Below are 22,463 nucleotides of genomic sequence, written 5' to 3' on the forward strand. Positions count from 1 at the left end.
GTTATAAGATATTTATAATAAAATACAAACAAAAAGTGCAATACAATTATTATTCAAAAAAATAATAATTTTCGATGAGATTCAAGCCCCCACCACATCAATTATTATGACTGTTAGTGTACAGGGCAATAGCTCTATGGTATTATTGTAATACAACTACTTCATGTTACCTTCACGATGATAGAATAATTCAACAAATTAATAATTTTACATCACAAAATATTTATATTAGCACTTTATAAGCAATATATAACTTTTTAAATATATTGGCTTTTTTGTGCTACTTTAAGTTTTAATTTTGATTTGATTGGCGTTTTTTTTTCCATTTATATTAATACTCGTATAAATAATACAATATTTGTTTGTGAATAAAAATCTTAGAAATATAATAAAAGTTAAATACATAAATTGTTTTTACAGCAAAAACTTAAAAATATAAAAATTATATGTGTGATTTATAATGGTATTTTATAATCATTTTAAGTTTTAATGTTGAAAACATTAAATATTTAAACGAAAATAACGATTTTATAATTATTTTTTTGTTAAGCGATTTTATTCATATACGAGTACACTTGAAATATTTCACAATTTTATAAAATATTTATTTTTTTTAAATGTCTTATGAAATTATCTAATAACAGTTATCATATAATATTTGAGTTTTGTTTCGGCAAAAATTAATTCAACCTATCATGTTTTTACTGATTGAAAATAAATTACTAATCGTAATGTAAATAATATTATGTGATAAAATATCGTTAGGAATATAGGCCGTTTTCACTTGAAATCGTTTTTCGTGCGTAATGATTATTGAATTAAAATTTAACACATCTATTACAGTGACCTATTAAATAACAGGATTCGATCAAAACCTACAACTATAGGTATGTGGCGTAGCGATTTCTCTGGGTTTTATTATTGAGATATTTACATGCAACTATTATTATTACTATTATATTAAATATTATTTAAAATACTGAAAGTTCAAAAAATTTGTCACAGGTATCGCAATGTCAACGGCGGTTCAAAAATAATATTATTATATCTAGTTTTTATTTGAACAAAATATGCTGCAAATATATATACAACACGAAAAAAAAAGAAAAATATATTGCACAATTTTCGTGACAATTAATTCTGTGATCGATTGCACGTTGCGGTAGCGTCAACAGCGCTATTTTGCTTGTTCAGAATTTAAATGTGCAAAAGAGGTGCTAAATCCAATGACCAAAGTAGACGCGACAGTGTGTGCAGTACGGGACATGGGTTCAAGCCGAGGCAAAAGGGCCGTTTGTGAAATTATAAAACAGTAATTTGTTTTGTTGTGCGCAGTAATAACTGTCGACGAAACAGCGTTATAGGAATGCGGTGGCCTGCGTATATAACGCGACCCCATGTGTATGTGTGTTATGCAGCCGTATATATGCAAAAACCTCCCCATAAATAAACAACCAGCTCGTATACCTATTAAACTTACTCCTGCAAAATGTTAGTAACAAAAAAAAAAGAATGTATGAACATGTGTATGCGCGTGTCTCTGTATAAACTTTGGCACCCACATAAAGCTACCCCGAGCACATTTTATTTTTTTGCATACGATATTTTTACAGAAACCGTGAAATGTTTCTAGCAACGTATTCTGTATCGTTGAACATTATTATTTCAGTCAATGTACATAAAAAAAAAAAAATTAAATAAAATCTATTTTTTTAATTTTTTTTTCATTAATATCAACTAAATATAATCAGTCGAGTTTCAATTTTATCTATAAGAAAAATAATATTTGAAGAAAGTAAATATTGTGAGGATTATTTTACCTTTCAATCATAAAATTTACAAGTGTATCTTCTATTAAAGAAAGAAAATTATTAATTATTACATTATATGCAAAACAGTTTGTTCATTCTCCTTAATATATTTTAAAGTTAACTATATAAGTTTCTATAGTTGGTGATAAAAACTGGTAAAAAAGATTTTTTTACGAATAAAAATATTTGATAAAATCATTTTAAATATAAATATGATAACTGTAAATCTCAACTGATTTGGCTACTTATTGAAACACTCAAATGGCATGTGGATATTTTATCATATAAAAAAATATATAAAGAAATATATACGACAATGCAAAATTTGTATAGCGTTAAAACTAATTCATAGTTGCTTCGAGTTATATTTTTTTTGTTTATTTAAACAATGAGTCAAAAATGTATTTCATATTAATAAAAAAAATAATTTATTTTGAATACTTAAAAATTAAATTTTTATATCATAATTAACATAGAAAAATATTTATTTTTTTTTTAACTGTTTGAAATGTTTATAGGATGTATTATTTAGAACTGGCAGTATTCCAATTTCATTAAACCAAGAACTTATATTTTATAAATTAAAGTTTTTTTTCTAAATTTAGGTGATGATGAAACGAACTTTTTATTTAAATTTGTCCATACAAATCAAAATTATCGTTTTTCGCATTTCAGAAATAAAAAAAATATGTAGTTACGTATATCAGTATAAGTACAAAAAAATGAACAAATAAAAGTTAGTTTAGTATAAATACGCTTAAGGCTAAAAGTCAGTATAATCAGTATAACTTATAAGAGGAAAGCAAAAACAATTATGGTTTAATAAATAAATGCGATACGGCAAGAATACTACACTATACTATTTTGAAAATAATACTGAACGACCTATGCGAATTTGCTTGTGACTTGTCCTTTACAAAATATATTAAAACAAACGAAAACCGTAAAAGTTGTTAAATGTTTTACTAATTTCATATGACAACGTTATTTTGATTTTGTTTTTGTTTGTTAAACGTTTCAACATAAACATTTATTATGTTTTAATGAGTTTATAAGTTTAAAGTTTAAATAGTTTTATAATAAAAGTATAAATAATTAAAAACTATGAAATATTTTTATTAAATATTGATTAAATAAAATAAATCATGTAGACAAATAAAATTTATCTAAGTGAATTAACTTTTACTTTTTATTTACTTTTCTTGTATTAATAAATAAATTTATTAAATTAATTGTTCAACTTCCAATTTAATTTCAAAGATATTTCAATTTCCATATTAGATTATAGTGTTTAAATAGACCTGAAACAATTAAAACATTAAAATAGTTTTAATTGGTTTTTATAACTTATTAGTTAAAAAAATAGAAACATGGAAACTATTATTTACATTTTTAACTAAAATTTGATTTAACATATCTAGATTAGGGAAAACTGATCATCAATTTTTCTATGTAACGATTCCTCAATATTCGCAGTTTTAGGCAAACCAAAATTTAAACGGTAAGTATTGACCAAAGTTTTGGTGGAAATAAAAATTGATTTTTTTACTGATTGTTATCGTTATGCATTAGTTTCAATATAGTTTCGACCGCGTCAAACCGACTTTGAATTTTATTTATTATTACAAATATATAATATAAATTACAATTGATTAATTTCAATATAAAATAATTACTTATAATAGCACTCTGTGTGCTGAAACATTTTAAATCATAATAAATAAAAAAAAATTCAATATAGTAATAATAATCTAAAAGCCATATAGCCAGTTTATTTTCCAAAGTTGGTATATATATTTTTCGCTAATAAATTGAGTTTCATCTCTTTAGAACATCTTTAAGAAAGGCACATACTAAATTTTTTTTGAAAACGTTTTGTGATAAATGAAAGAACGAATGGGTGGTAGGTGGAAACATATCGTTAAATGTATTAAATAATTGCTCCTTTTTCAAAATGTAACAATTTTCAAATCTGGATTTTCATTTATTTATTTATTATTTTCATCAGAAATTTCATTAAAAGTTTAATTATTTTTACATCAACTTCTTCAGTATTGAAGTCAATACAAGAAAATTAAAGCAAATACAAGTGAAACATGATTTTTAGAGCTCCTTCACTTAATGAAACGTGTATAATGTATAAATATATAACATAATATATTTGATTAAATATAAATTTGATCATAAATATTTTTGAAATTCCAGCTTCCATTCAACTGTAAAGTTAAGTTCTTTTGATACCTAATATATAATTTTATTTAGTCGTAATGACTCGTAAATAATACAATTTTGTTTGGTTTATAAATTGATTTTATTGATGGTTTATACTTTATAGTTTAAACTTTAAACATACATCAAAAATTATATAATATTAACTTAGAACTATGATTATTATTATAGACAGGTTTATATTTTGATTGTTTTTTCATTAGACACCAACAATTTTAACTATAAGATCTATGAACGTGCAATAACTTTTGGAAATGCATAAAATAATAAATTCTAAAGTAGTTTATCATACTATATATTGCATAAAGTATATTTTAAAAACAAAAAACATATTCTAAGTTACTTTATTCTGACTTTATTTACAAATAATTTTTTTTATATTTTATATTATCGATTGGCAAAGTAAAAAAGCTAAACGACATAATATCGAATGTACCACGAAATAATCGATATTTTAAGCTTTCGAATAAGTACACAAGCATTTGTATTTCTCTGACCATTTAACAATAAAATATTTAATATTTATTTATTGGGATAAGTGACATTTAATTACATAAACACCAAAAAATAAGTATTATAAAAGTACAGATAACTTATCACATATTTTAATTTTAATACATAAAACAAATTTAAAAAAAATGTTCCATTTCTTTTAGTTTTTTGTTGATATTTTTCGAATAATCATACGCAATAAAGAGGTTAACTTAAAAATCTTTATTAGATATTTCTAATTTTAAAATAAAAGTTTTTTATTTGTTTTTAATGTTTTTTTTTTGAAAACCAATTAAAAAATATTAATTATATCAGAGGCTGCTTCTTGAATAAAAAGTACTCAATTGCTCAGGGTATTTTGATAACCTTATATGAAATATAATTATAGAACCACTTTATTTTTAAATTGTTTATAATAAGCCCTAATACCAAAGTTAAGAACAACTTAATAACAATTATGAATTACCGAAAACTAACAAAACTTTCTTTTAGTCTCTTTTTCATTTGCTAGTCGTATGTAGATACCTAATTAATAAAGTTCAGACAGACGACATTTAATTAATTTTACTATGGATACTAGATGAATCGTTTGACTTGGTAAAGTCATTATTATCAAAAATTTAAAGGCTATAAAGAAATTATGTGTTGTAAGTTAAACAGAGTATTTAATTTGTTTATCTTGTATAAAATATTTTCAAAATTAAAAACTTCTGTACCATAAGAATTGAAATGGTTTTATAATAAAATCTACATTTTTACTAAATATAAATATAATGAAATATTTGTTTACGTCATTTAATGGTAAAATAATATATAACTTAACTCTAAGGATGTTTTTAACTGTTTTTTACCACCAACTATTGTTTTACTTAATTTATGATACTTATTAAGAGTTATTATGTAAACTATAAATCAATCATCAATTACATATACTCATACAAGAATAACAGATGTCTTAGTTATTTTATATAGCCTTAGAGGTATAATATTATACATTTATCATCATACCCTAATAAGTATATTATAATGAACAAAACATTATTTTAATCGTATTGTGCTGTATTTATTAATCAAATGCATATAAATAATTATTTTTTCTAGATGTATGAAAATGTAACTTAGTCGGTCGATCATTATATTTAAAGCATATAATTTATACTGCATGCATTCTTTTAATCTACAACACCTTTTATTTAATTCAAGTTCATTTATTTCTAAGAACTATATAGTATTTAAACATTATATGAATTATAAACAATACATTTATTTTTATAATATTTGTTTTGAATACTTATATTATAAATTAAATTTAAAATTATGAAAAATGGTAAATTTTAAAATGTATTTTATTAAAAAAATAGTTTTGAATAAGAAAACTTAACATTATGGTACAAATAATATTAATATCGATAAAAGTTCTAAATTAGAAAACTTTTGATTAATGCTAAATCATTTTAAAAAAATGTTTACAATTTTAAAAACGTATGCTAAAATCGATAACATAAACCAAGTATGATGTTTAAATACATTGTATTTATGATTTATCACAAAGCTCTAGATAATTTTTAGAACTGATTTATTAAAATAATACTATCTTGCACTAATTTCACTTATTCAACTGATTTTTTAAAAATAAAATAATAGGATTTCTTTATCAATATACTTATAGATATATTTTTAAATTTTATAAAACAATATAATTATTTATCAATTTTCAACTACTAAATATTAGTTAGATAGGTATTATCGAATTGGATTTTAGATGTTTAAGTCATTGATTTTTTGAGTAATGTAACCTAATTAACAATAATATTCAATAAATAACTCAATTACCTCGCTCATTTAAAATCCTAACGGTCAATAATCGTTTTGTAAAATGAAAATAATACAATTATTAATTTTTTACCAATTTAATAAGTTTTAATAAATAAATATCAAATTGTATTCATCACATAAGACTAAATATCAATGAATCATATAATTATTATGTTACGTCATAATAAAACTGTTTTCATTAATTTCTAGTTATCTTCTGAGATGATAACAACGACGCGATGTATGTTATTAATTATTACTAAATACATTCAATTATCAAGTATAATATTTAAACTGTTACACAAGTTTTCGCTCGATTATATTGGTAGTTTTTTTTTTTTTTTACATGTGAAACGCCCCTTCTTTGTGACATAAACAATTACTCAGTCCAGTTTCCTTTGCAGTCGCTTTGTTTCGAGACTTGTATTTAAAAAAATAATAATATATTAATAATGAAAAAGATAGGGTGAAAACCCCTGTTCGAGAACAGGTAATTACTATAAAACGATTTTGGTGGAGGGAGGGGGTATCCTAAATAATCATGGATTATATCCATGTCCTTTACATTCGTGCCAAAATCGGCTCTTATGATCCTATTACCTATTATGCCTGGACGGTTGACGTTCCTATTATGGTGCAATGTTACCAAAAGAATATGGGGGGTCGTCGCCGCCTAGTTTCGTATTACTCCATAAAAAAAAAACTCATAACCGGTTCGGTACTTTTTTTATTCATTCCCCATATGTATATACCTATAATATTATGTATATTATGTAGGTATATCAAGGTAAAATTCATTGTCCGTTAAATTGTTTTTGACAAACTGCATAATAGGGTGCTCGTTTGATAACTTTGTTGCCGAAACCACAAAACCAACGTTGATTCCATTCGGTTTTTGAACTGCGAAATTGTATCACAAGAATCACAATTATGTCGTTGTTTTTAAAATTTTCAATTTTTATGACAAATAGAATATGGTCAAATTCTTGTCCGTACGTTATAGCCACTATAGGTATACTTTAACACTGTTCACATATCAATGGTTTATGTTATAAAATCATTTTATGGTAACTAGTAAATAGATAATATATTATATCAATTATTGTAAAAGCTTGCATTGTACAAACCTCTATTGAATAACAGATTTTTAATTGAACTCTATCAACCATCATTACACAGTACACACCCACAATATTCTAAATACGATATACGTACATGCACACACATGTTCGTGTAAGTCTCGTTCTTTGGCGTTACTATTGTTTTCAATCAACATAACACAATATAATATATTATTCATGTTGATGTTTTTATAGCTTAGTTATCTTGATTCGTATTCCAATTAGAATAATAAGTCAACCATTGATGGTTGGTGGTAATTTTTGAATAATTATATCCTATTTGAACATTTACTGGAAGTAGTTAAAATAATATGTTTAATTTATTTAACAGGAATGAACAGAACAAATAAGGAGAAATTATCAATTAATGATATAATAATATTTATCTCAAATACTATATATATATATATATATATATATATATATATATTATCGTTTCGTAAAAATATTTTTGATATTTGTATCTCTGTATCTATAATAATAAACTATATTATATTCAATTGAAATATATATAGTTAATTTTACTTTTAACTTACTTAAACTTTTCGTACATTCTAGAACATATTATTTTATTATCATTATATTAATAATGTAATAATAGATAAAAAAAAACATTAACAATTATACTTATATGTATAAATTTATAATATTTTATTCAAATAATTTCATAAATAAAATTTTAATTCAATTATTGAACAGTAAGTTGTTCATATCTTTTTTGGAAAAAAAATGTTCATACATACATTTATCTACTATTTCTGTAAGTTAAGTAGCATACTTACTAACTATAGGTTTTCTATTAATTTTGTCATAATACACAATTACTTATTAATCAGAATTATATTAACAGTTGGACGATGAGACGGGTGAATCTACTCTTTGTGTAGTTAATTTAACAATTATAAATATATTCAACTGAGATGTTGACAATATTGAATTATATATCTATAAGTCATTTATTGTTATATAAGATAATATATTTGGTTAGTGACTTATGGCCAAAATTTATCAATTTGTATAATATACAATATGCCTTACGCGTGACTTATTTTTAACGTAAATACTATTCTAAATTAATTTATATGATTATTATTTATTTTAAAGATTACTTTTTATCTTGAGCCAAAATAAACATATACTGTTATTTAAACAATAAAATATAGTAACATCAGAAGTAGTAAATCATTGATTTACTACTATCATTGATTGTCGGGATATTATGTAAAAAAAAAATATTGTTCAAGAAATTTAAGAAATTACGTTTATAATGTATAGTCTAAAGCCCAATAATAGTTCCAATAAATGCTTTTATGAGGTATGAGTTTTTAAATAATTTATTCTTTAATACTCACTAAATTATTAATAAAATACTGCATAAATTACACCAAATCGTCTATTACCTTTATTATAACTTATTTAGATAACTTTTATACTTCTTATTCATGTTATTTAAATTGAATTTTCATCAGACAAGTTGCATATTTTTACTTGACTGTTAATGATTAAGAGTTATAATTGATGACACAGTACGTGAAGAGTTTATCCGTGTGGAAAATGTCTTAAATAAAATATCTTGTTTGTTCACATAAAAATATTTAATTATAATTTAATCAGCATTCAGCAGGTTACACCGTTGTTTTGTCAGGAAACCAAATATTATATCCAAACTAATAAAATACAGTATGATTAATTTATATTTATCTTTTCTTCACAACATCATTGGCAATCAGTGGTAATGAAGAATCGTCCATTTTTCTATTGCAATATAATAATATATTGGACAAATATTTTTATATACGCTATCAAGATATTCATCTGACAAGTTATTAAATAACTGGTATCGCTCGAGGGAAACTGATATGGTATAAAAAATAATAAAAACATGAAGTGGCAATTATATAAACTAATAATATTTACTGTTATTTATTAGAATTATTTACACTACAATTAACGAAAATGTAGAATATTTTATTTGTTTAAAATTATTGGTATAATGTAATAAATAAAAACAGAACGTGCCACGATGGTGGTCTTTCCTTTTAGCTTACATTACGGAGAACTGGAAATCCCGGTAGCCCGTGCATTGATATAAATTAAATTTGATTTTAAAGATTGAATTAATTGAAATAGCTTGATTATCGAATATATATATATAAAAGAAAATTTAATATGTTAAGCTAGTCGTTTAATCAAATTATATGGGATAAATGACTGTAAAAATTGTAAAATTTCTCGAAATGGTTCCACAGTAAAATTATAAAGACATACATATCATTAAAAAATAAAAATCAACTACAAAATATAGGTACCTATTAGTATATTTGAATGTCCTGCATATAAAAAAAAATCACTTCTTCAAAATGCCAACTAATGATTAGATTTCTGATCTGTTAAAATGATGTATGAATCCTTTGTAACTCTCTATCCTTGAAAAGTCTCCACTAGAAAATCACTGACTGAAGAAAATATTATCACTTCTGACCAAAATTTAAATGAAACGCATAGGATAATCTAGGTGTATGCAGCGTATTCGCTAAAGCAATAAAGCGCAATATATTGATCGTCGACGATTATTATGTTCATTATGATTTCAAGTATTATTTATATCTAAAGTATATTACTTTAATTATGAAGTGCATCTGGAGTACAGAAATGTGACGAGTAAAAACAAAAAAAAATAGAGGAGGAAATTTAACAGCCGTTGCTGTTAGTACCTAAATGTATTTATTCGGTATTCACTAAAGTGCCTGTATCGCAGACAACTGTTGTACATGTAGTATTATTTAACTGCCGTTATATTATTATCTACCTACGTCCGACGGATACACCCAGATGGTAGGGGTACACAATAATACCATGGTTAACTAAGATATAAATCATTGTTTTTATTGTCCACTATCTCAAACATGACGAGTTTATAATCGTGTATTAGAATAATAAAAATAAATTTTATCCGAACCTATTAACCATTCAAACCGAACGTGTTTGTACTTAAATTTTTTTTTCCTAATTTTTATTTTCACTTAAAAACAAATTATCTTTATCTTTTTCTCTTTCGCTTTATAATTAATAATTATTGAGTTCGAATGACTGTAACCACTTGGATTATTCCAAAATATTTCATTATTTTTTTTCATATTTGTTTTTTGCCCGTCTCTCTCCCTCTCTTGTTTTTTACATATTTTATCCTATGGCTTTCGGGTATTTAGATTTCAATAAGTCTTAAACATAAATTATCATCAATACAAAACATAAAAATGTATATATATAGATACGTGTCGGGTATGCGCGTAATCCGAACGTACCAGACTGCAGGCTATTTGTTTATCATAAAGATGTAAAATATAATATTATTGTTCATCAGAGCAATTTACAACACAATTGATTTACTTCTACGCTCATAATGAAATATTATAGACCGTGGTAGGTACCTATTTACCATAATTATTTGTTGTTATTTAATTATTATTATTATTATTGTGATATCGTAATAGGTATGTCATTAAAAAAGTCTATAGTTAAAATGTATAAATGACAAAACAGGACACCTCCTAGTATAGTTTATCAATAAAATGTATTGATAAAATGTAAAATTACATGATTACTTTATTAAATTATATGCGTACAAACTATTTTAAATATGTTTTATTGGCTATATATTTTTTATTAAAAGACTGAATCATTTTTCTCTGCGTATATTTTCAACTGCATAAAAAAATAGCCAAATTGTTTTTTACAGATTAATAATTTATTTTGGTGAGATTTTCTAATTTTTAACATATTAACTAAAAAATGATAAATGTTGGTGACGATTATTTTTTTATTAAATTAATTTTTATTTATTATAATTATAACAAATATAACATAATATAATATATGTTATTTATTTATTAGTTTTTTAAATCATTTTCAATGTTATATAATATAATATAAGGTATATTTAATATTGTAATATACTTATACAACACACAGTTTTTTATTAATTGTATTTTATAATTTATTTGTTTAATTTGATATCTTTATCATCCGATTATACAAAAGCTTATAACATTACTAATATTTCCTGAATTACATTTTTTGTTTAGTAAATTTGATATAGTTTGTATAGTAGTACAATTTTGTAACTAAAATAGTCAGCAGGTGTACCTAACAAAATATTTAAATATTAATATAATATTCATCTTAACATTATAACTCGATTACACTAACGTTTAAATTTATTCACTATATTATTTCATCATATATGATTTTCTGAGAAATTATTTAGAGAAAATTTGATGAGCTGAATCTATTAATTAATCTATTACTCTTTAAACGATTTAACTAATAAATAACTGGTTGGTTTAAATATATTATTATTAAAAGAACCAGTTTTGTTCCAAATACGATAAAAACGTTTAAATAAATATTTACACGGGCAAATTAATTAACCGATTGTAAATAATTATTATGTAGAAAATCTGAAACACAATATTCCACTCTAAGCATTATTAAATATTAAAACTCCTTAAAAAAATAAAATTAATGTTTTTTAAAATCAATTTATTTCCCTTGACCAGTCTTAATAATTTAATTAAATAAAACAATTTTTTTATAATGGGCGGTTATAGTTTAAGTAATCATTATTGCCTAACGCCTATATGTAATAAATAGACATTACAATTTTTGAAGATTAAGAGTAAATAACTACAATTTTTTTATGTGTGATATTAACTATGCTTCTCAATATGTTGGATATTTAATGTTTTTTTTATTATGGTTTATCATAGTTTAAAAACTGAAAATAATCATGGTTTCATACTAAAACATAATACAATTAACTTACTGTACTTGTATCAAACATATTCAATTGTAGTCTGAAGATATTTATCATGACTATTAAGCTAGTATTTATTTAAGCAATAATTTCTACTTACAATGTTTTTTTAAATTTTTTATTAGGTAATACTTTTTACTTTACAATATATTATATTACCATCTATATAATATCTGTATATGGCATATCTTGTTATTTATTATGTATTTACAACTGATATTTATAGATTGATATTACTAAATGTAATTTACTTGATATTATATATATTATATTATAAACATACTGAAGCTTGAAAACTATAGAAATTAATTTATACTTCATTCAAAATTACTAAATCAATAAGCATTTTACTCTGTCAATACGAAAATTAACAGATTTTGACGTTTTGTGGCTATAATCATTCACCATAATACATTAGCTCTGTGAGTTATTCAAAGCTACCAAGGATTCACCAAGATGTAACAATATATTATTAATAATTAATATCGTATAGTTTCAGATAAAATTTGATGCCCAAAGAAGATTCTATTATTCTTATTATGTAACAAACTAAAAAATGTCGCTTTCTGTTTATAAAATATTAAAACGGATCGGTTGTATGAAAAATTAGCCAACTCTTGAAAAATTTCTGTTTTTAAATCAAAAACTCTATAGATTAAGTTAAAATGGAAGAAACATAAATAATAATGAATCTTAAAAATAATAAATTATGTTATACATGTATGTACTCACAAATCTAGTCTTTAGACTTGTGTTTTGGTTTTTTATCAAGTGCATATGTAAGATGTAAGATGTAATTTTTATTACCTACAAATTAAATTCAAGCCGATTAAAATAAGAATTGTACAGTAGACATTAAAAACCAAGTGGAATTTACTATCCAATAACTTAAAACATTTATTTTTTTTAATAGTTTTAATGTTATTAGAAATATTTCTTTTTTGTAGTATTATGTCACTAATCATTAAACACGATAAATTACATAAAATCACCAAAACTTTTCTCTAATAAAAAAGCGGATCTGACTGAAATTTTTTTTTTTAATAGGTATTGGAAGTTAACAAAAAAAGAATATTGTTTAGATGAATAATAAAATAATCAAGTTGAGTATTGACTAAAAAAATGTATTTGAAAATTCTAATACATATTGGAATGGAATGTTTAGACACACACATATATATATATATTTTTATTGAACTTAAGCCCGGGGACTAGGGCCATTAGCTATTGTAGGGATTATGAACTGTGGTAGGAGTAAGATTGGTACGGTAGGTGGTTGTTTTTTTTTACGATTGTTACGGTTGATAGCAAACACGTGTATATGTGGTAAGGTTTTTAATCACTACCCAGTGTGCAAATGTGTGACACTGACCTCGCCGAGACGTAGATTTTGAGTTAAAATTTAACTTCACAATGTAACGGATATACATGTATTGAAGTTATAGGAATGTAAAGTAATAGTGAACTCCGCGGATACCTTACTAAATTTAAGTGCATGCAATGTTTAATGATGACATGACATGGAACTTCATTCACATTTAAAAGTTACTTGTGAGTTATGTGATTTGTAATTAACATTACAATCGAGATGTTGATGGTATATCAATAATTTACCTCCATGTAAAGTTATATGTAGGTACCACATGTGACATTGTAATATATTATATAATATTATACACGCGTCCTACACTATTTACAGAAATAAAAATAAATTTATAACATTGGGTTTCCCAATGTTATAGAACTTTAATGAACCTCTTATAGACGGCGCATATAAGTCGCAGGCGAGTTGGAATTGTTGTATAATATAATAATATATAAATAATATAATTATTATTATTATTTATTATAAACTGATGTTTTTTATATCGTAGACCACAAAATGCAAGAAGCATAACCTATAACCTATAAGAATACCGAATATTATATTACTGCCGTCGACAATTGAGTATTGACATTCATTCGCTTATTATTTTCATTTTTCCGTACGGTCTCAATGGTCTCATACTCTCATCGTAATCACCGTGTTATATAGTGTATTAACTTTTAAGTATTTCGTTTGCACCGTTATTTGCTTTTAAAATAGGTAACTACCTAATAAAACTATAAAAGTGTTGTGTAAATATATTGTTGTCTGTTGAGTTTACAATAGCTGTCTATAAGCATAGAACATATTATGTACCTACTATAATATTCACTATTAAGGTATGTAAGTGGTAAGTCTACACATTTTTTATGTTTAATAATATATAGGAAATGTAAAACCATCAAACGGGCCAACTGTAAGATTAATTTATCTTGATGTATCTTTTTTTCAGTGTAATATTTTTTTTTTAATTAAGGTTTGGTTTATTAATATTTCTGATGCATATGAACCATACCTACAAATTATTCCTTCGATGGTTTTTTTTATTTTTATGCTTGCCCCGTGTTGTACTGAATATTAACAATGTGGCAATCAAATTGACATTCATGTTTTTTGTATGAAAAACCTATGTTATCATCCACTTAAACCAACTTAACCCTTAGGGCACTATTTTAATTTTTTTTTTAAATAATAGACCATTTTCTGAGTGTAACAGATATATTTTGTAATTGCAGGTTAGTATATATTAACATATAAGAATAATAATTACATTATTATTCTCTTATAATTTTCAACAATTTTTCTACGACATTTACCCATCAGTACAATATTAAAAATATAACTAATAACTATATAAGTACTATTTAGACTAAATTATTCTTGTTTAAATGGAATTGACTTGTTTAAATTGGCCTAAGTTGAACTAAAAAATTTAAATTGTAATATACAGAAATAATAATTTATAATATAGTAAACTATACATATACACATCCAAACATATTTTTTATTATTAACTTTTATTTAAAACACCTCATTCAATGAGTTTTATTAGTATTAGTGTAAGTTTTCAAACCTAGCAAAACAATAGATATTTAACATAACATTAATTAATACAAATTAATGTTTAGGTTAAAAATTTTAAGCTGCAACACTACTAAAGTTATTTAAATATTGTTAAGATAAAAAAACAATCTTTGTTTCACATTCAGAGTTCAGACATTCAGTATATGGTTAAGACTATAAGATAATATTTTTGCCCTAAGTTGGCTCGTTTAACAGTACTTACCTACTTATATAACTATTACTGGTCTGCTGTCTCCTATATTTATTTCAAACAACTATGAATTATAAATTATAATAAATAATAATGGTTGAAATTTTAAATTTTCAGCACACTTGTTATTAAAATCTTTTGTTACATCTACATCAGTACAGTTTTATTATGTCTTCAACGCAATCTAATAATGCTCAATCAAATGCCAATAACGCCATTGACTCTCATCAAGATATGTCTATTCCACCCATTCAACCAATTCAAGTAAATATTCAGATTATTTTTATTTTAAACTATTACAATACTATTAAACTTATGAACCAATCACTCAGACACCCCCCTTTAGATTTTTGTTTTTTCATAATTTTAATATTATGTTTAATAATAATAAGAGATCTGGAGTTGGACTAAAAAATATTACGTATGTAAATTATAATACATTTAATAGCTAATACTAGGTGTTAAATATCAGTTATAATAATATTATAGGTATTTTATGGATTTAGATTATCAAATGTTACTAATAAATTAATTTTTTTTTTTGTTATTTGTGTGATATAATATCTAATAATCACATTGTAATAATAATTATTATTTATTAGTGGGTTGTTGGATACTTTGAAAATGAAAATAAATATTCAGTGATCCCTTCAAATTGGTTGATTATGGTAAATAATACTTGGTTCTCAAAGTGGCCGAACAGTTTAAACATGGGCACAGTAAAATCAAATATACAAAATGGTACAGAACCTAGTAAAAGCTGGAAATGTTTTCCAGTTAGAACTTATGAAAAATATAGTAAGAGAAATACTTTAATATAAGTAGCTAATATATAGCTGCTTATAGATAAATTATAAGATATAATATGTTATAAACATTATAATATATTCCTATTTTGTTATATTTTTTTTTGTTTATGATATAAAAAAATAATAAGGTACATACAAAGAGGCATCTTTACGTGAAAAAGAATTATTTTCATGTTCTGAACAGTCAGACAGTGGAGTTATGGTCAATAAAAAAAGGAAGAAAATCCCCAGTGTTCGTCTATCAAATTTTTTAGAAGACAGCAATAGTGGTTTGTTGATTTTTTTATTACCAATTACTTAGCAATATTAATTTTTAGTTAAAATGTACAAATATTTTTCTTATAAGGTGATAAAATATAAAAATTATAATGTAAAGGTACCTAACTACTTAACTATACAGCTTTTGTACCTATCAGAAGTTCCATTTGTTACTTTTACCAGTAATGTAATTAACTTTTTTTTGGGGGGGGGGAGGGATTTAAATAATATACCTGTTTCAGGCAAAAAAAATAATATTTTGTAATTTTTTTAATTATTGACAATTAATACTTAATTTTAAACACATGTTGCAATGTTCATGACATATATATTTTTCATTCTACCCATTTCAAAACTGAGTTTTTATTTTTATATTTTATCCTCTAGTATACTACTGACTTAAAGCTATATATTTATTTATTTTATGGCCGATCTAAAAGGAAGTGCATATTATTAAGTACCATAATTCTAATAAAAGAAGTAGTTTTTTTTTTTTATCATTGTCTGCATATAGCTGATAGTTTTGAAAGTTTAAGGAAATATAAATAAATGTGTTAGAAACACTTGTTTATAATAAAATATTTAACCATCATCTATTCCAGCAGTTCCCAAACTTTTTTGAGGCCACTACCCCTTATAATTTCACGGGAATTTCACCTACAATTTTAACAACCCCTTTGTAATGTTAGTACCTGTTCAAAATATATAACATACTAAAAATAAAAATAATATAAACTTGATAAATTTGTGTTAAACTACATTTAAGATCTAATTGGTATAATATATTTATTTAAAAAAAATTTATAAAATATATATAGGTACTAATATTTATTTATTTATTTATTTTTTTTGTAGGTAGTAGCAGTGCAGAAGAGTCCCCTGTTAAAATAATTAAAGCCAAATCAAAAAGTTCTACACCTCACCCTAGAAAATCTTTAGATTTTAACTCTATGCCTTCTAATATTGTTGCAGGTATTTGCTCTATACCTTTACCTTACAAATATAATTAATAATTTATTATTTATTAAATGTTTAAAAAAAGTCTTAACACATATTATATTAACTGTAATATAGTTATATAAAATAATATAATGTAATATAGTATGCTTATGTAATTAATTGTTGTATAATAAGTACTACATGTTAGGTGTTTTAATTTAATTCTAGATGCTATGGATACATTGTATAATAATGGTGAACATTTTTCTCAGCCTATAAAAAGCTTTATTAATCATAATCCTACTGATCACTTAGAAATGCTTCAATCAAACTTAAGTGAAATTACCGCTTCATCACTCCCAGATAATTCTAATGAAATACATAGTGGAAATACAGCTTCTTTAATTCCAGATAGTTAATATTGATTCAATATAGATTTAAATATTAAAGCTACCTAATATATTATTTTTGTTTTAATTTTATAAATTATTTTGTATAGATCATCATCAATCATTTGAAAATTTTAATAATTCTATGATATTCAATAACAACACAACATTGCATTTGGGTGGCAATACAGGTTTGCAAACAAATCCACCGAACTTCGATTCATTGATTAATAACTCGTGTGAAAATTTCCAGGGTAATATTACTTTAAAAAATTAAAAAAACCAAAACTATAATATAATTTTTTTTTTCAATAGTGACCAATGATGACAACAGTATTATTTTAAAATCTGTTCTGGAATATGTTAAACGAATTGATAGTAGGTTGTATAAAATAGAAGAAGAGCTGAAGCATGGAAATCAAAATATTATGCAACAAAAACCATTAAATGATGAATTTGTATCTCTATTTCCAATGAAAGAACCATCAGAAATAACAAATGTTGATTTAAGATTGGAAAATAGTCCTGAATTTGAAAAACAATTTGTAAATAATTATTTAGATTAATAATATTTAAAAAAAAAAAAAAATGTAATACAATAGGTATTTTAAAAATTTTAGAAAATGTTTATGAAAACCATCAGTGGAGTTAAAGTAAAAAACTTTGTAAAAAGGGTGTTAAGTCGGCTTTTTACAAATAAATTAGCAATGAATTGTTCTTGGTGCGGACTACAAGGAAACTTTGGTCTACAGAAGTTGAGAATGTTTAGTTTAATGAATGGTTAGTATATTTTAGTACACAACTTACGTTTCTCTGTGGATAAATTTTTTTGATAAAAGAAATTGTATTCCTATTGTTTTTTCAGGTGTATGTAAAACTATATTCAACGATTGCACCGACTCCATGTTCGAAGAATTGGTGAAGGAATGGTTTAAACATGGAAAACAGCGTTATTTCAGAGAAAATAAAAATAATAATGTTACATCGAGTTTTAATGCAACAATGTAAAAAGTTATTTTAAGATAAAAGTAAACGATTATATATTATATAAATTTGAAATAGTAGTCGTTGTTATAGAACCTCAGTATGAATAACAAAAAAAATACCTAATTATTGCCAAGTTTTCTTGAGTTACCTATTATCTTATATAATGAATACGTTTGCATTAATATACCTATTTGAAGTTCTGCATAATTAAAATAGTCATAAACTTATAGTTACTATGATGTGTTTTCTGAGTGTTTGGTACATAAAAAATTAAGAATATGTTACAATTAAATCTACTTATAATATTGGGTAATGGGTGTACTTTCATAATAGTCTTGATAGATAAATCTGCATATTTAAAATTCCATACATTTTGTTGTTTCAAAATATTTATTAATTTATTTATTTATTGGCTGTTATAGAAAAGGAAAAACAAAAGCTCCTGAAACCATGTCAAAAAGGCATTTTGAAAGGCACATTAAATCCATCATTCAAAATCAGTCACCATGTTCCACATCATCATCTACAAGTGTAAATATTATACCAAACAGTAAATCAATGTCATCAAATAGTACTTCTGCAAGTAGCACAAGTAACTTAAGTAAACAATTATTAGTCTCAGATTCTGAAGTTATAAATAATAGTCATAATACAGTTATTTCCAATAAAAAATGTTGAAACAATTTTAAATGACTATACTTTATTTCATGAAAATTCTATCACAAATCCTTTACAAAATAATAAACCAATTTTAGCCGATAAACTAAGATTCATAATTTCAAAATATCATGTTTCGCACCATTTTGTAAATGAATTACTAACTATTTTACGTGATGAAGAATTGGATGTGCCTAAAGATGTAAGAACTTTACTAAGAACACCTAAATCAAATAGTCATAACATTTTGAATATAAATCCAGGAACTTATATCCATTTTGGGGTACATAATATGTTAATGCCAATAATATCTAAATTTTTTGATGAACTACATAATACATCTTTGTTAGAATTAGGATGTAATATTGATGGTCTTCCAATTTCTAAAAGTTCAAAAGCATGTTTCTGGCCTATACTAGTTTCATTTGTTAATTGCAATATTTATAATTTATCAAAAATTGTCATACCTATTGGAATATATTACCATAAAAGCAAAAAACCTTCATCAGCCTCAGAGTTTTTAACACATTTCATATCTGAAATGAAAATTATTATTGATAGTGGTGGCTTACGTATAAATGAAAAAACTTTTCAGTTAAAAATTAGTCAAGTTGTGTGTGATGCCCCAGCTAAGGCTTTTATATTAAATGTCAAAGGTCATAATGCCTACCATTCATGTAATTCTTGCATTGTAGAAGGTTCTTTTATTAATAATCGTATGTCCTATTTAGATATTAACTGTACCCTACGAACAAATGAATCATTTAGAGAAAAATTAGATGAATATTACCACAAAGGTGATGAAAGCCCTTTAGAAACATTGGATATTAACATTACTAATGTAGTAGTACTCGAATATATGCACAATATTTGCCTAGGAGTTATGAAAAAATTATTAAGCTTCTGGGTAAAAGGTTTAAAACCTATAAGACTTTTATCAGTACACGTGGATTTAATTAATTCTGATTTGATTGATCTTGGACAATATTTGCCCTCTGAATTTTGTAGACAACCTAGATCACTAGATGATATGGAGTTTTGGAAAGCTTCAGAGTTCCGATGTTTTCTTCTTTACACAGGGCCCATTGTTTTAAAAGGTCGCTTAAAAAAAAAACTCTATTCTCATTTCATTATTTTACATTGTGCTATACGACTATTGATGTCTGATAAAACATGTATTCTTTTTAATGATGTTGCAAATGATATGCTTAGGTCTTTTGTTAGAAAGTATTCAATATTATACGGAGAGGATACCATAAATTATAATGTTCACGGACTTATTCACGTACCAAATTTTGTTAAACTGCATGGTCCCCTTGATAATTTTTCCGCATTCAAATATGAGAATTATTTAGGATTTCTAAAAAAAATTACAAAAAATGGTAGTTATCCCTTAGAAGATATATATAACAGAGTAATTGAATACAATAGATTTAATAATTTAAATACTGATGTCACTTATCCAATCTTGAAAAATGAAATAGATTATTATGGTCCCTTGTATGGAAAAAATTTGTTAGTTACTTATTATGATTCAATAATCTTACAAAAATTCTCAATAACTTGTAATAATTTAAAAGATAACACGTTTTTATTACATTCAAATGATGTTGTTTCAGTAAAAAAAAATTATTCAATATCCCAACTCTAGTATAATGTTGGAAGTTATTAAATTTCATGAATGTTATCCTATGTTTAACTCCCCAATTAAGTCTACTGAAGTAGGATGTTTTTATGTAAATATTTTAAATGTATCATCTTATTATTTAGTACCATTAGATAGCATAAGTTTGAAATGTTTTTTTGTTTCTATATCCAATAATAAAGCTATAATGTTTACTTTATTGCATTCATTGTAAAAAAATAAAAGTATTAATTATATATGTATTATTAATTGTTTATCCCTATATTAAAAAACCATCAATAATATATTATGAGTTATGACTCAATAAGCTAACATTAAATATATTATATCATAAATAAAATTGTTATAAAAAAATGCTTAAAATATTTGTTTATGTATTCATTCCACCTGAAATGGAAGTCAATTTTTAACCGGTAATGGAAGTCCACTTTGTGATGTATAAAAAAGGGTTACAAAATACTACAATATCAACTTCACATGGTAAACTTAACATAGATCACATTTGATAATATCCAATGCGAGTTACATTTGTAACAGCATATAGCCTAGGTCTAATAACTTGGCATAAAGGGTCTTGGAGAAGTCGCTCTCACGTTACTAGGCTTTAATTTTAACCACACATCACACAATACAACGTCCATGTGACGTCTCATACACCGAGTTTTGCACACTGGGTATGTTCCCGGGTGATCACCCATCCGGGAGCTAGTAGCTGTGGCTGTTACTCTCAGTCGCATTCCGCAACTGATAGCAACCAACACGCCACGCCAAGCCACACACATATTATATTATTATTATTCATAATACAATATTATATTATTACATTCATGTGCTTCTAACATTTGGACAATAGGTAATAAAATGATTAAACCGATTTGTAGCACTGACAACATCCCTTTAAAATAAAACGAGGATATTTAATGTTACCCAGTAATTATTTTGAGAAATAAAATATTAACCTATCCGATGTTAATTCGGATAAACGTATTATATTTACACTGCGAACAGTGTCTACCAACAACTCTATTGTATTATTTATAAAATTAATTGACCTACTTTTAATATGTTGGTTTTCCATTGCGACTGTTATTTGTTTTATATCATATATTTCCCTTAAATCTTTAACTACAGATGGACCTTCTATTCCTGCAGTTAATACCCGTTTCCCGAGTCGGAGCTTTCTCCCTTATTACGTTTACTATCTTCATTTTTCTTTTTATAACATTTATCTATTGAGTGCCCCTTTTTTGAACAATATTCACATATCATGTATGTTCTCGCAATATTTATTTTCCCTTCATAACTTTTATTATTTTTAGATCTACAGTCTCTAGCGAAATGTCCGTATTTCCCAC

The 22,463-nt window shown here is 24.5% G+C and overlaps 2 protein-coding genes across 6 annotated transcripts; both read left to right on the forward strand.

The window, feature by feature from the left end:
- Nucleotides 1-14,166: 14,166 nt before the first annotated feature.
- LOC112602382 (GATA zinc finger domain-containing protein 8-like) lies at nt 14,167-19,455 on the forward strand. 5 transcript variants are annotated; one of them, XM_025350439.1, is made up of 11 exons: nt 14,167-14,500; nt 15,542-15,688; nt 16,027-16,222; nt 16,362-16,502; nt 17,347-17,463; nt 17,659-17,844; nt 17,930-18,073; nt 18,135-18,364; nt 18,440-18,599; nt 18,685-18,830; nt 19,234-19,455. In XM_025350439.1, exons 2-10 carry the CDS (start codon nt 15,593-15,595, stop codon nt 18,825-18,827), a joined length of 1,413 nt encoding a protein of 470 aa, XP_025206224.1. In that variant the 5' UTR covers nt 14,167-14,500; nt 15,542-15,592; the 3' UTR covers nt 18,828-18,830; nt 19,234-19,455. The 5 variants fall into 5 exon arrangements, with proteins under 5 accessions (XP_025206224.1, XP_025206245.1, XP_025206230.1 ...); XM_025350460.1 differs by having other exon boundaries at nt 17,659-17,685; XM_025350445.1 differs by having other exon boundaries at nt 14,167-14,489.
- A 120-nt stretch (nt 19,456-19,575) lies between these two features.
- Nucleotides 19,576-21,114, forward strand: LOC112602462. Its single transcript, XM_025350538.1, has one exon. The coding sequence runs from the start codon at nt 19,756-19,758 to the stop codon at nt 21,112-21,114; it is 1,359 nt and encodes a 452-aa protein (XP_025206323.1). The 5' UTR covers nt 19,576-19,755.
- The last annotated feature ends 1,349 nt before the right edge of the window (nt 21,115-22,463 follow it).

This window comes from Melanaphis sacchari, unplaced genomic scaffold (genome assembly GCF_002803265.2).
Source record: "Melanaphis sacchari strain LSU unplaced genomic scaffold, SCAv2.0 Contig103_pilon_pilon, whole genome shotgun sequence".
In the NCBI taxonomy this organism is placed as follows: Eukaryota; Metazoa; Arthropoda; class Insecta; order Hemiptera; family Aphididae; genus Melanaphis; species Melanaphis sacchari.

Bases quoted from the DNA above. Each gene is read 5' to 3' on its own strand.
- LOC112602382 (XM_025350439.1), top strand. From the start codon at position 15,593: ATGTCTTCAACGCAATCTAATAATGCTCAATCAAATGCCAATAACGCC. The intron at 17,464-17,658 runs GTATTTGCTCTA...ATTTAATTCTAG, and splicing joins GCCTTCTAATATTGTTGCAG to ATGCTATGGATACATTGTAT. The intron at 18,365-18,439 runs GTAAATAATTAT...TAAAAATTTTAG, and splicing joins CTGAATTTGAAAAACAATTT to AAAATGTTTATGAAAACCAT.
- LOC112602462 (XM_025350538.1), top strand. From the start codon at position 19,756: ATGTTAATGCCAATAATATCTAAATTTTTTGATGAACTACATAATACA.